At 38.9% G+C, this 15490-nt stretch overlaps 1 protein-coding gene across 4 annotated transcripts in view; it reads left to right on the top strand.

The window, feature by feature from the left end:
* The window catches only part of diaph2 (diaphanous-related formin 2), a 356357-nt gene that overhangs the window by 101304 nt on the left and 239563 nt on the right, over positions 1 to 15490 (top strand). For all 4 annotated transcript variants that reach the window (XM_026146176.1, XM_026146184.1, XM_026146200.1 and 1 more), the window contains exons 8-11: positions 10612 to 10686; positions 10785 to 10854; positions 11599 to 11735; positions 14566 to 14674. In XM_026146176.1, the coding sequence (XP_026001961.1) occupies positions 10612 to 10686; positions 10785 to 10854; positions 11599 to 11735; positions 14566 to 14674 (391 nt within the window). The remainder of the gene's footprint in view (positions 1 to 10611; positions 10687 to 10784; positions 10855 to 11598; positions 11736 to 14565; positions 14675 to 15490) is intronic.

Genomic DNA, 15490 nt, shown 5'->3' with positions numbered 1-15490 from the left:
GCAGATCCCACTTATCCAGCCCATACTCAGTGTTGTACTCAGCGTTGTGATCTCAAACATCAATGGTGCAGCATCTCCTCCTCTGATCCTGAGCTCTGGGCAAGCAAGCGTGCTGATAACCATAAAGGAGCCAAAATGAAAATGGAAAATGAGGAGAACGTTTGATATTAGCCCTTTTTTTTAAGAAGGCTCGAAATAAAAACAACTGGTGACCAACTAGGTAATTTTTATGGTGTTTTTTGTTGTCATTTGAGATAACGTAGCCTCAATAACATATTTGAGCCTTTTATAATTACTTAAATCATCTGCTAATAGTTTAATCTTTGAATGTTTTGAACATGAGAGGAACATGAGCTGTTTCAGTGTAGGGATTGATACCGCAATTAAAAGTAATTAATTCATCATTGTCAATGGCATGTCACCAATCATTGACGAACTTAAAGCAAATATTGGTGTATAAGAAACTGAAAAATAAAGAAACAAAAAGACTTTCTGTGAGGCAAATGCCTCCCAGTCTGTCTCCTTACTTACTTCCTGTAAATTTCAAACGTCATTTTGCATTTATGACAGATAAATGATCATTTTAAATGACAACAAACCGACCCAAACTTTGTTTCTTTTAACATAAATACAAATGCAAAAACGAGATAGAAGTCTCCCCATCAAAGTGTAGTTGTTCTTCACTGTCAGTGCTTACTATTGCTTTTTGTTTTTCCTCTGATGTTTGGGGAGGCTGCTAATTTGCTCCCAGAGGCCTGTGTTTGTCTAATAGTTTAATTGGCTAGGCTGCGCACCTGTTTGGCAGCACAGGTGGCCACAGGGCCATTGTGCTGAGGGCCTTATCTCCCAGGCAGTCCCACACAGGTGTGTGGCATGCAGCCTTTGCAGATCCACCCACAGATGGCATTGCCTGGAGCATCCAGTGCCTTCTCTGTTTCCACTCTCTTTTTCTTCAACTGCCATGTTTTCCACTTCTCTTTCTGTCAAAATTTCCCCAGCTAATTATTTATCCTCTACTTCATTCTCCCCCTTTTAATTTTGTCATTTGGATACTTGCTTCTTAATTTAGAAATGTCAGATTGACTAGCCACTTTTCATTAATTTCGTAATCCACTGATGTGAAGAGAGATGCCAACTTACAGAAAATTACCACCCCGTTATTTTCTCATTTAGAGAGGAAAGAAATCCTGCCGCGTTTCAACCCAACTTTTCCCACTCATGTCACTGCTTCTTTGTCTGCTTTACCACATGCGGAGACATTGATATGATTGAGATAGTTCTACATTATTAATATAGCAGTCGACTGACACTTTTTTAAAATTTGCCAGTACAGTCTTCTTTCATATGTTTAGATTTTTTGCATCTGGTAGTTTCAGTGTTCATGACCTAATCCTAACTGCTGCTCTATTAATATACTTTTAAATAGAAAAGAGGAGAGGGGTTTAAGTGGTTATCAGCACAAAAGCACAAAAGCACATTTTCACTGTCCAGGCTTTTTACTTCTCTCAGTCTTGCCTTCGGCATTACACTGTGACTTTGCTGAATCCCTACAGCTACCTCCATATTAGATCTGCTGGCCCTCAGATCCCTAAGACATATTTAACCAAAATTGAACCGGGCTCCTAACTTTTCATTATGTGAAATCTTCACGGTACAAGTCGAACATTTTATCTAGAGCATTTTCTTGCGGGCTCTTTTTGTGGAGGCGGGAGACATTTGCTGACACTAGAGCTTCTCTCTGTGTCTGTATACTCAGGGTGTGGGTTGTTGTGATGATCTTGCTGCTCTGCCACACTGGGTGTTTTTGAGTCTGAATCAGTTTCACCAGCTTTTCCCTGGTGAATGCTTGTGGTTGCATGGAACGGTAGTAATGGGCTTTTTATGGGCTGGGGAGTTGCAATGCCTGCTGACATAAAGTTGCTCATCCTGTTGGCTGTCTGTCCTACTGCCCAGCATGATTAAGCAATGAACAACACACTAAGAAACACTGACATCTCTGCCAAGGACATCTCGGTGCTCTGCATATACTTTATGGTCAAAAACCATTAAACATTACTGCTTAATCTATGTCTACTATTTCATATATATTTTGAAACATTTTGTCAAATTTCACCTGCAAAAATATATCAATATACTTGAGCTTGTTTACATTTTACATTTCTGGCAAAAACTCACACAAAGTCAATTATAAGGTGTCAAAAAAGCTGCTCCCTTGGCATAAAAGTTTAAATGTAATAGCACTAACTGGGACTCTATACGCCTGAGTCTTACTCCCTCGGCCTTTTCTGTTTGCTTCATGTACAACGGCCAATTAACGCCAGCACCCAGAAGCATATCCATCTGTCCTTCTGCTGTTGTGGCTATTGAAACAAATGTGAGCATCTAAACAGCTCACAGGTTGTGTATCCCCCCTCGACAGCGTAGGCCTGAAATCTCGTCTGGCACAAGTACAAAGTGTGAATAGTGGCCCTCGATAAGACTGCTATGAGTTAACACAGCACAGCACTGATGAATGATTCTTGTGTGAGAATTCAGACACAGTAGACATCAATGAGATAGCTCTGTCAGACATAGATTCTTCACAGAGATGAATAACTGTTTCAACTCTTGTCATTTTTGATGTGGAAATATGGCAGTGAATCATCCATAATTAATCCTCTGTATCCACTTTGTTATCCTCGATAGTCTTTTGTAAGCTTAATCAGACTTCTTGTCAATTTGATTTTTTTTTTTAAACGTAGCAGAAAAAACAGCTGTCCCTGCTTAAGTTCAGGGAGATGAGTTAGCTCGGGACATGAGACAGACTCTGAACTTTGCGGATTAAGCATTATTTCTTTCCATCCAACTTTGTGGAATAATAGAAAAATAGCAATTTAATTCTCTGCCGTGATGATCTAGTTTTATCATCTTCCTTTAGTAAAAATTTTCCAGAGTGGTCATTTTCTTGGCAGTGAGAGTCGACCACACTCAGTCACCCTCAGGTTCTCCGAAAAGTTTACTCATCAAGGAGGAATAAAACTGCAAATGACATAAGTGTTTAGTAGAAAGCTGAAGGTAAAACGCACTGTGGCCTTCTGTTGTTTCAGAATAATTTATTTCATTAGAGAATGCATTTTTGCTTTTTACTTTGACAATAGTACGAGCATAAATCACTTAGAACAGTCAGAGTTTTATTTGACTGTTAAATTTGGCACCGATGTTATGACACTGTCCTCTCAGTGGACGTGAGAAGGAGTGAGAAATGAGCAAGTGAACTAGTTTGTACCCTTGCGGCTGACTTCAAAGTTGATGTTTGCCCTTCTTCTTCACAGGCAATGAAAATGATTTTGGAGACATAAATGTCCTCAGTGTCTGCGTGCATTTTAAGAGTGATGCCTATTTCATTTTATGACACCATCTGTTAACCTCCAAGATAGCCATATCTGTTACAGCCCCAAAGCATGCATACATAATTCAGACATATCTGATTTGAATTTTATATTGATTTCGTTGGAAACTATTTGCTGCAGTATCGAAAATAGCTGGTAGATATAGGAAATAACTGACTATAAATCTATAATTATTGTTCTTCGCTCTTAGTCATTATTCATAGGTTACGGTTCATGTTATTCTTTTTGATATAATGCGATATATAAAATTGTGGTATAGTTAAGTGGAAAGTATTAAAAGAAATAAATAACACCTGTTTCATGTTTGACCTTGTAAACAAACATCCTAAGAACTTATGTCAAATCTGTGGAAAACTCTCATAGTGACACACTTTCCTTTATGCTTATGAATAAAAGGATTTATCACCTTATGTGACCTACAAAGGCAATCCTTTCTGCCGCAGAATTTAGTAGAGCTGCAGAGCCGTCCTAATGTTTCACTAGTTGTCTGCAGATATTAAATACTGGCACAAATTCTGGTGAACATGTTCTCAAAGGTGAACACTGATACTGCAATTACATCTCCTCTAAAAGGTGGCAGCAACAAAAGCTTGAACAAAATGGCAACTTAATGACTTTGAAAATAGAATTAGTTCTTCCAGGGAAGTGCTTGCCATTGCATTTCCTTCAACTTGAAAGATGAAGCTCATCTTTACAGGAGCCTGAGGAATGTGTTGATACATTGCGTCAAACCTAATGGTCCATTCTTTAATCTTCCTCAATAAACGCAGCTTTACACAATACCACGCAATTAAATTGAGAAAAAAGACTGTGTCCAGCAGTGTTTTAGCAGTAATACTGGTTTCTGTATACCTTCAGGTTGCAGTGATGCTATGTTGGTGTGTAGGTATTCTTGGTGTTGTTCTGGGGATAATTAGAAATTTCAAGAGTGTTTTGCTCTCCGTGGGGAGTCATTTCAAAGTATCTAGGGAGCATGGTGTGCTGTCTGTCAGCTCTCTGATGGAGACCTCCACTCTCCAACCTCACACTCCTTTCATGTTCACACACACGCACGATACTTTCAGTTCTACATTCACCTGTGTGGTACATCTTTAGTCTTTGTTAAAGCCATGTTTCAGTATCAAGCTGAGACTTGAATACCATTACAAGTGCAAAGTGCTCCCTTTGAGTACTGCACGGTTCTTGTTCCTGCGCTTCCTTGACTATGCCAGAAATTACATTTGTGGAGTGCTGACACCAGGTATATTGTCCTCAGACTGTATTACGTGGTTTTGTAGCACTATGAAATAACAGCACCGCTGCAGATGACTCTGTGGACAGTTCTTCTGCTCTAATTCAATAAAACCAATGAAAAATTGGTTGCAAGGAATATACTTTATGAAACAGTTTATTCATATGGTACACACAATCGTAACATGTTCTGTGCTGTGATGCATTATATTTAAGAGTTGCTATAGCCCAGCGGTCCCCAACCCCCGGGCCTCGGACCGGTACCGGTCCGTGAGTCGTTTGGTACCGGGCCGCGAGAGTTGAGGCTCAGGTGTGAAATGTCTGGTTTTCAGGGTTTTTATCGGTTTCCAGCGTTATTTTGTTATCGTTTTTATCGTTTACTCGGTTTTCGTGGGTCTTTTCACGTGTGTTGTGAATAAATCTTCTTTTTTTCGGTACCGGTACTGGTTTTATTTTGTTGTGTTTATCCGCGACACCTTAAAGGCCGGTCCGTGAAAATATTGTCGGGCATAAACCGGTCCGTGGCGCAAAAAAGGTTGGAGACCGCTGCTATAGCCAGCCGGAGTTGGAGACCAAAGATATTATGAAGACTGCCGAGCAAAGTGGCAGCACGGATGGGAAAGGTGCATGTTAGCTGTGCTCTGAAACATCCTGCCTGCTTGCTGTTCTCTGTCAGGTTCAGCACAGGTCAATGATTTTGACTCACTTTGTATGTATAAATGCCAGATGCTGGATGCACACAGTGTCCATAATACTTCAATATGTATTTCAATCTCTTGATAGTTCACCTTGCCCACCCCCTCCCCCAGTGCTCATCTACAGTCTCCTAAATATTTAACTCAGTTCTGTGTGAAGTAAAGGTTTCTGTGGCTAAGGATCAAACAGCATTAGAAACAGGGTGTAGGAGTTTAAGAATTATTTTACAGGATTAAAACAAATGTTTTTGTCATTGATACTTGCTGGCTACAGCCTGGTGTTGAATTAATTCATCAGTCTATCCACAGTAATATATTATAGAAACTTCAAAGTGTGTGCAAATAATGTATGGCGTTTGTAGGCAAGCTAATAATGTGGCTCTGGGGATGAGAGTGCTAGTTGCTGTGTTTAACTCTATGTTGGTCCAGTAGCAATACTTTACGTCTAGACTAATGAGTCAAAACCAGAGCCAAAAGAAATGAAGCACTGATTATCACATAGTGCGTGCTAAGATCTGAGAACACTCATCGACAGTCAGCTTTGAGAACAGTCAACACAATGTGCAAGAAGACGGTTGTATTGGAGAATCTCCAAGCATCGAGGCCGGGTAGTCCCAGTCATAAGTGGTAAGTACCCACCAAAGGGAGGTAGAGTGGAAGGACAAACCACGAAATCCATCAAACTGTGATACGATGGAAAAGCAGAGACAAATGTTGCTGCTTTTAATAGTTATTTGTAGAAAGCATTTTGCTTAAAGATGTAAGGAACAGAAAGATAATGTTCATATTTAATTTCTGTCATCTGATATGCACTGTGCTTTATAGGCATTTAGGGTGGCTTTTATATTGATCACAGTGTAATGTACCCCCATGTTTGGCATGCCAAATCACTAAACAGACGCTGGTGGTGCTTGGTTTCAAGATTTATTTTTCAGGCCTATGTGTTGCACCTTGGCCCTAAGTCCCGATTCTGTAGTGGTGAATAGGTCAGTAGTCCCAAGGAGGAACAGTTGTATGCCTCGGCCCTGTAATGTAATATGAAAGATACTTTACAGACACAGAAGCTTTCAGTAACATAACCCTTCACCAAGCTCTGATAAAATAATAAATCTGGTCTATAAACTGAAATCAATACACACACAGTCTATCCAAACACAAGACCAGTGATCAGACAAACAAGGTGGGACAGTGTCTCCCTCTCGCTGCTTCTTCCAATGCTGAGTCACTTAGTGTGGCTGGTGATGTGCAAGTAATCTTCTCTTTATGTAGTAACGCTTCCCTGGCGATGTACTTGTAAAACTTTATTCTCTTTTCCATGATCTTTGCTCTGAGTTTGTTTTAATAACATACAAAAGTGTAGGCTAAAAAATAAGTTGCAGCATATCTTTCCATCTAAATACTATTAATTTGTAAAGGAATCACTCTTTTTTAGTATGAAATATAGTAAATATAATAACAGAAACAATTTTACACTTCAAACAAGCTGCAGAACCAAATATAAGAGGCATAGACATTGGTTGCATGCATATAACATATGTAACCCGTGACATTAGTACATGTTATAACATAACTGCTCTTTTTACTGCAGTGCTGAGAAAAATCTACAATCTAGTTGAGACTTTATGGACCTGAAATCTTCATTGAACAAACATCTTGTTAGTAAAATGTAGTTCATTCTGAACTCTTGTTTGTTAGATAAGCTGTGAGAATTTCACTGCATACATTTTCTCGCAGTTAACATAACTGCAACATAATTGCATCAAGCTAGCAGAGCCCCTCCCCTTCAAAAGAAAAAAACAAAAAAACCCCCACAAAATATAAAATAAGAAATTGCTTCCCTAAGACCAACCATGAATTTTTCATTTTGCCTGGGGAATATACATGATTGCAGAAAGTAACACAATTTGGTGGCACTTAACTAGAGGATTATAGCCATCAATATTAGATGAACAAGTTCTCCCCCAAGTTAATGAAATTTTTAGATGTATTCCCACATTAGGAGAAGAAAGTGATAAGGAAAGGATCTCATCTCATGTTGTTTCTGCGTTAAGGTACTTTACATTTGACCAAACAAGAGCCTATGGCCACATCCGCAGCACACGTTTTGTTGCTCTGCTTACTAACTATGGAAGTATTTTGTATTTAAAAAACAACAATGTAGATCTGTTACAGAGGCTGGCATCATTGTTATTACTTTATTATTACCGCACCATAGTGGGAAAAGTAGGGTTATTTGTTTTAGTTGCTGTAATAGTATGCTGTCCATTCAGGTAAGTTCTCTGATGAACAGAAAGGGGGCATTTCATAGCCTGAGGACAAACACTCTAAAAGTACCATCTCTCATTTTCTTAGTGGTAACTTTGGGGACATTTGGAAGGCAACCTGTAGAGGACCTAAGGGTATACGTGAGGGGACAGAAAATGATAGACAGTCTGGGATGTAGGGAGGACTGAAAAACATTTAGTGCCTTAGAAACCTTTAGGGGACTGCATTATGTTGCAACCTTCAGCAAGACGCACATTTTTGATGAAAAATTTAGGGCACAGACAATCGCAGTTTCTCTTCTTTTCTGCCTATTCTGATTCAGTCCAGCAGTCATACAGAAAGGCAAACATGCAGCAAACGTCTCTTGCTTATTTTACAAGTTGAATTCTCCTTTAATTAGTACAGCTTGCCTGCTAAAAGAATGCATTTGTAAATCTCATAGTAAGGCTAGTTTTCTCCCATAAAGCTGTTTTTGAATTTGTTTGGTTTTTCGTGATGATACGTCACGAAAGTGCACCAAATTACACGAGAACTAGAAGGACATTAAAACCTTATCCAAAGAAGAGTTTTGAATGTTCTTCAAGAAGCCTCAAAAACTATTTAAAGAAATCACAAGAAAGCTTACAGACCGTGCTGAAGAATAAAGATGTCCACATCAACTAATGACTTTCAAACTTATCAGAATTGTCCAAACTCTGCTGTCCCTGCGTTTATATGTTTGTTTGCTGCACTTATTCTCAATTTGACAGCAAGATATAAAGAAATGCAGAGCATTAGAAGCTATTTTGCACTATGAACTGTGCTGCAGGTGCTCTTCGCCTCAGTATCTGCTCTGTAACTTCATGCAGTTGATGTGATTTGCAATAATATCTAGGAGGAGTACATATAGTGCCATGCTTAAATTCACTGAACTTTTCTGAGTGACCTTGTGAGTGACAAATGGCAGACTACATAGCTAGGTGCTTGATTTTATTCACCTGTAGCAATAGGAGTGAAACACTTAGGATTAAGACATGCGTCCTGATATTTTTGTCCATGTAGTGCATTTAACAGGAGGCTCCCTTTTTCCTCTTTTTCGTAAAACACGACTATAAACCTGATGATGTTCCTATCCAAGCATTTTTTTCATCAAAAATGAAGTTTTATCTTCCTTTTGAATTACCCTTTAATAAACGACAATTTATATATTTACTGAAGGGGGTTTATGATTTGCATTTCAAACTGAAAAAAAAAAGCAAAGAGAGAACGAACACTATCAAAACAAACAAAACACTCAGTCTCATAGTTTAATTGGAATTATAGTTGCACAGTTTGAAAGTACAGAAGTGGCATAACCCTTTCAACAAGCACATTGTCTAGATTGCGAGCACGGAGTGTTAATTTGTAAATTAATAGGTAAAAAAAATCAGCCACTATAAATAACAGTAGCATTGCTAAAATGTACTTGACGTGTAAACACACACTCCTTTGAAGGTGGAAGGAATCATGCTCTGCAGACAGCAAAACAGAGTCGTCATACTACACATTTACACCTTGTTTACTGTGATAACGAACATGATTGCAAAGCATGAAATTGTAATTATGTAAAAACCTCCTTATGGCAGAGGACATAGTATTTTTTTTGTTTTTGTCTGCAGTGTTCTCGGAGATGTCTCATAGCGTCCTACAATCCCATATTACAGTTACACTGTGTAATGAACAAATTTCTGTTCACAAATATTGGTCCAATTTCCTGCTCTCCGAAGACTGACATTAGCATCATTACTAAGGAGCATAAACAAAGACTGTGGACTTAGTGAATTGTGATTCTTGAGCCATGTCGCCTCCTTTCCCTCCGCGTTGTCGCAGCCTTTCATTAACTTCTACCTCCTCTGTATCACATATACATACAGCTTCATTGTTATTCTGCAGTAAACTGAGCCAATTTGGTCTTTCTTTTCTTTTATGGCTTCCAGCATGTGCAAAGTACATGCTGGAAAAAAACATTCAAATTGGAAGGCTCTTGGTAAACAGACATTTATAAAGACATTTCTAAACATTATAATGTGTTTTGTTTTTATTAAGAAAACAGATCATCATTACATACCACAGTAAATATTAATAACTTATAAACTGGCGCTGCTTGTCTGGTAATGAAATGTGAGTAATGGTAGGTAGGGTTTGTTGTGCGTGCTAATTTAGTCACAGATCAAAGAAATACCTCACCTCAACTTTGCTAGTTGCCTTAGGCTAATGCATCTCATCCCTAATTGAGGGTCTCTTCCGACTCACTGAGTCAATACAAATGGCTTTAATACTGAAACCATTATTATTTCAAATCATTGTCAAAAAGGTGGGATAAATCGTTGACTTATGCCCCGTTAATGTCATAAAATTGCCCCATATATTTTACATTATTGACAGTTGGTGGCCCAAAAACAAGTAATGCTAATGATATAATCTCGCTGTGACCACACAGTCCCTCCCAGCCTCCTCCTGCTTCTCTCTTCCGCTGGCTTAGACAAACGGGCTCATCTGCACTGGATCATTTGCTGTCTCCTGATACGCTGAGGTTTATAGCCAGTTATCTCCCGCGATCCATTATCGATTACAATGTTATCTTCTTGCATTGCTTAATCTTTTGGCACAGTAACGTTGTAGCTCAGAGGGGGGGTGGTTCTGGATACAAACTGCTTGGCAATGGGGACACTAGTTAAGATGGATGGGTGTTCATTTGCTTGTAAATGGGTATAGTTTAAATGTAAACTGATTCAGACTGTATTCAGTGTCAGAGAGAGGGCAGGAGGGTTTTTGATTTGCAGCACTTTCTGTTAGGAATTAAAAATCACTGCAACAGTCAATTTATCGAGTTAAGTGTTAAACCTCTGATATTACTCTGAGTGACTCATTTCCTCTGAGGTTAATGCAATATTGTTGTTTGTGCTTGCTTCTTTCTGTGAATCAGCGTGGCTGACAGCAAACCAGCATGGCAATAACAATTTAGAACGAGTATCGTGTGACCAGTTTTTTTTGTCTATGTGTTTTATTTACAGTTGGGTTAATAACTTTGGCCATGAGGGTCTCGGACTTCTTCTGGAGGCACTGGAGAAGCTGCTGGACAAGAAACAGTGAGTCACCTCATATATTTGTTGTTGAGTTTTTGCACAATGTGCTTTTCATTCAATCGCAATACATAAAATCTGTCTTTTCTTTTTCTTTTTTCCAGGCAAGAGCCCATTGATAAACGCAACCAGCATAAACTTATCCAGTGTTTGAAGGCTTTCATGAACAATAAGGTCTGTACGATTCAACAGACATAAGGCCATCCACACAACTGATCACCCACATAAAAATCTCTTTTCGTGTCGGTATGAAGTGATATTGCTCTGACGCAAACGGAAAAATCTAAGCGAGTACACAGGCCTGAAATGTTCACCAGCTGAACAGTGAATTTATTTTACAAAAAAATAAAAAGCACGAGAGAGCAAACTCTTAGCTCACTTACATTAAACATTTTATAAATATCTCAAGAGGCCAAGATTCCAAACCTTATTTGAATCTGAACTCCGACAAGCCTGGGATAATGGGAGCGTAAAGCTAATTTTACCATTTCAAGCCCACAGTCTCAGATCTTTTAATTATCCTTTTTTGGGTAGTCTGGCTCATTTCTCAAAAGTGGCACACATTTCAAGCATAGATGAACTGTTGATATTGCTTCTCTTAGAGTTAATCCCCACATGTGGTCATCTCTACCCATTCTTTCAGTTGTGGGGAGACTACAAGGTACATGAGACTATAAGTATTTGTCCCTATAGTCCTGTCCTGAATTAAATTAATTCATCATCCTCTCTATTTTCTCCCTCGGCCTCGTTGTCCCTCCTTATAAGAAAATTAAGGCCAACTATAACTTACGTAGATTGGAGATTTTTTTTCAGTTTTTTACTTGAAGTGAAAGTTCTCTATGAATGCTAATGTTCTCATTAATTTATACCCAGTGGACTTTTTTCTATATCCTCTCCTGTCTTCTTTTGTGCCCGTAGTATGGACTGCAAAGGATCTTGGGAGATGAGCGGAGTTTGTCGTTGTTGGCTCGAGCGATTGACCCCAAACAGACCAGCATGATGACAGAGATTGTCAAAATCCTCTCCGCTTGCTGCATCATCGGAGAGGAAAACATGTAAGTTCCATTCAGAGACATCACGTTCACATGCGTAGGTAGTCTATCAAAGTCCAACCACCCATGTCTGCAGACACAATAAGTTCTGTCTCAGTGCGTTAAATTGGGAGCTTTGGTTTTTTGCAGGTTTAAAGATTTTAAATAAGGTTTAATTTGAATAAAATTCTTATTTGTGGTCTTTACTTTGGGTCATGTGGATGAATTGACCTTTGAAGTTGCTACCGTACTTTTGCCTATCCTATCTCCTATGGGGATTTTAAGTGTTGATAGGATCACATATTTCTCAGGTTTTCTATATATTTTTCAATAAATTGCAGCTGATATAGAAATAAATGATTGACTGATGGAAAAACAAAGAAAAACAATGAAAGACATGACCCATCACTGCTTTGTGTATACAAATCCCTGTTTCTGAAATAGAGGGAAGAGTGCAGGACATCCCTATAATATTACTGTCGCTTCAATCTTCTCTCACTGGGTGGCATGTAGTCATACAGAGATTGCACCCCATGCTTGTGTGTTTACCCGCTATGAGTTGCCACTGCATTTACAGGTGACCTTAGTCGGTGTAGAAATCTCTTGGATCACATGCTCAGATGATGCAGTTTAGTCTGTTTAATGTGGTGAACTTCTCAGTGTAGCTTGCTGCAGACACAACCAGGCTGACAGCGTATAAATTGGATTTAGGGGAGTGTTTTTTATTGTTTCCCAGAGGGCCAGACTAGAATAACAATGGCACTTCAAAGTCAGTCTGTATGCAGTGCTGGAAACAAACAAACCCACAAATTCTGTTGGAGAAGCTGAGTTCAGGAATGTGTCTGCTATCTCTGACAACTCAGATAGGCCTCAGTTATGACTGCATATGTTTTTGTTTTTTTTAAAAAAGGTTTTTAATCCAGGTAATTTTTTCTTATTTCTTAATTTTCTTTGTTTAGATTTTTTGCCCTGTATCAGCTTCTAAAGATGCCACTTAAACATGTGTTTACTATAATGTAATTGTCAGACAAGAAATAATTATAACTATATGTACTGTTTGTAATAAAAAAGAACATTTTTACTTCTATAAATAGCAAATAGATGTGAGACATTTTGTTTTGTCATGAAAGGTGAGGCATGGGTCAGAACACTAAGACAATAATGACTACTCTCCCATTTTTCTAGTAAACAGTCCTCCTGAGCCAGGATGTGCAAACCTGGACACTTTAGGGATTGGGGGGGCACTGTTAATGAATCCTACCATCATTAATTCTAGTAATTAGAGTAACAAGGGATTACATTTAGGTCTTTACATTGTCAAGGCTAGAATGAGTAGCAGAGCTGCCCTCTATATTAGCAGGTTATCACTATTAGCAGTACTGGGGTACTGAGTCTCACATAGTCAAAATACAGACAATCAGTCACAATTAGTTTGACTGAACATTTTAGCAATGCACATCATTCCCAGAGCGAGCTTGATTTTATATAATAATGATTTTTCAGATAGATCCATGTTCTCTTCAGTCCCTTCTTTACACAGAGACTGCATGCATACGCACTCATACACAACTACTATTTTAAGCAGATACTGGCTATATAGATAGGACAGACCTCCCTCTCTCTGTCTGTCTCATCCGTGTCAGTCAAAGCATTCAAGAAAATGTTGAAGTAAACATGAAGATCGTCGCCGTGATCATAGCCTTGCATTAAAATGCCCGTATCTTGTAGAAATGACAGCCAAAAGAGCTGAGGTGTCACTTTTTTAGCTCAGAAACTTCCTCCTCAACCGACATTGTGACGCTGGCTCATGTTCAACACCCACTTTAGCTGACAGCATCAAAAGGGAACACAGCGAGTTAAGCAGATCTATCTTGCCTGTTTTGAAGCGTCGTCTGAACTGGCTTTAAAGTTATTCAGTATGCAGCTCCCCGCGTTTGTCTGACTTTGTAACCTCTATCACAAAGAATCATCCTTCTATTTATCTGTTTGTCAGGCTCAGTCTGCACATACAGTCTCGTCGGTCAAGCACATGGTCTTCCTCACTCACAGATTTCCTTCTGGTTATTCCAAATTAAGAAAAGTCAAAATTGCAAGTTTATTTGGCACATGTGTGTACATACATAAACATGCATTCATTTGTATAGTGTGACTGTTTACTTACAATGCTAATACTATAGCATTTATTCCCTGACTTCCATGACAGTAGGCTGAGCTCTGCATGCCATGGCAACGATGGCTCTGCAGTGACAGGGGCCACTCGCTGCCAATTATTGGGTACACATGTTGTGAATAACTCTTCATGTAACCGCTCATAAGACATGAATTTACTCTTATTGCAGCCCTGTTTGTGTGGGTGTGGTTATGTGCAGCTTACTTTATTCAGAATTTAGAGGCTAAAATTGTCCAACACTCTATTTAGTTGAGCTGCCTTGAGCCTTTGCAAGTGCTCTAATTTGCTTACCTTCTCAATAGGTGTATTTGAGTGTTTGAGCACTAGTCTGGCTCTCCCTGCAATAATTTGGACCCCATCTCGTTCAGCCAAATACACGATTCCACAGCTGCTTTGACGACTAAACACATTTGCAGGAAAACCCTGTTTTTGTCTGCCATCGCCTTAGTAACAGTTAAAATTGGACACTGCAACAATAAAGGACTAAATTGTATACAAAGGGATTGAAAGCGGTAGAATTTGTCAGATTGACCAAAGATGGGCTGAGTAAATGTTCATGCCAACACACAAGGGAAAATAAGATACATGATGCCTGAGGTGAAAACTGTGAGTAAATGTCCTGGTAGCGATGTGATAAAAGTGTTTGTTGACTTTTGTGTTTGCCCGTTCTCTGTTTTCTACCAGCTTGGATAAGATTCTGGCTGCTATGACAATTGCTGCAGAAAGGAACAATAAAGAGAGATTTGCTCCAATTGTGGAAGGACTGGAGAACCATGAGGCCCAGCAGCTCCAGGTTACACACAAGTCCACTCACATAAGCATTCACACACACACAGCATGCATTCATCATTCCCCTTTTATTACCTTTGGTGGATAAAAGTGACCTTCGTGTTTTAATGGTAACTACAATAACCAGAACACTGTTGTTCTGTAACACGCTGCACTAGGTTTGCATTCGTGCTTCCAAACTTAGTAGTTACATTGACACAAACTTAGTAGTTACATTGACACAAACTTAGTAGTTACATTGACACACCTCCACAACCAGGTGCAATTTGATTCTACAACTATTACGCTGAGAAGCTCTACTCAAACTCCTCCTTCACCGCTGCTGATTTCCACATTCATTTTGAAAACATCACAAAATAATAATAAAAAGGATGTCGAATCTCTAATTTATATTTTTCTCCCGTCTTTCTTTTTTATTCCTTTTGCTGCTTCATTTAAATTCTCCATTTTACAGATACTTCACGAGTATTCTTCAGCAACAAGAAAACTTTGTAATAGCAATAACAACACCCCTTAAAACGTGTATTTGCGAAGCCAAAAGGAGGAAATTACTTAAGAAATTACTTTAGCTGCAGGGATTGAGAAGTCTTGAAGGAAAAGTCATGAAGGAAACTGATGAGGCGGGTGGTAGAAGAGAAAGTAGATATTCTTTTATTAGGAGACTGTTGTTTTTCCGTTAAATTTTGCCGTTAATGAAATGAAGCTGGTAATTGTGAAGTAAATTAAAATGCTTTGCTGATGCAGGGGGTTCGGAGGAAATTAATAGACTTTTTATCCAAAACCTGGAATGGGCTCCAGAACTAGACCTCGCTAATGTGAT

The sequence above is a fragment of the Astatotilapia calliptera genome, chromosome 2 (genome assembly GCF_900246225.1).
Source record: "Astatotilapia calliptera chromosome 2, fAstCal1.2, whole genome shotgun sequence".
NCBI classification, from domain to species: domain Eukaryota; kingdom Metazoa; phylum Chordata; class Actinopteri; order Cichliformes; family Cichlidae; genus Astatotilapia; species Astatotilapia calliptera.
This window is presented reverse-complemented; position numbering and strand designations above follow the sequence as displayed.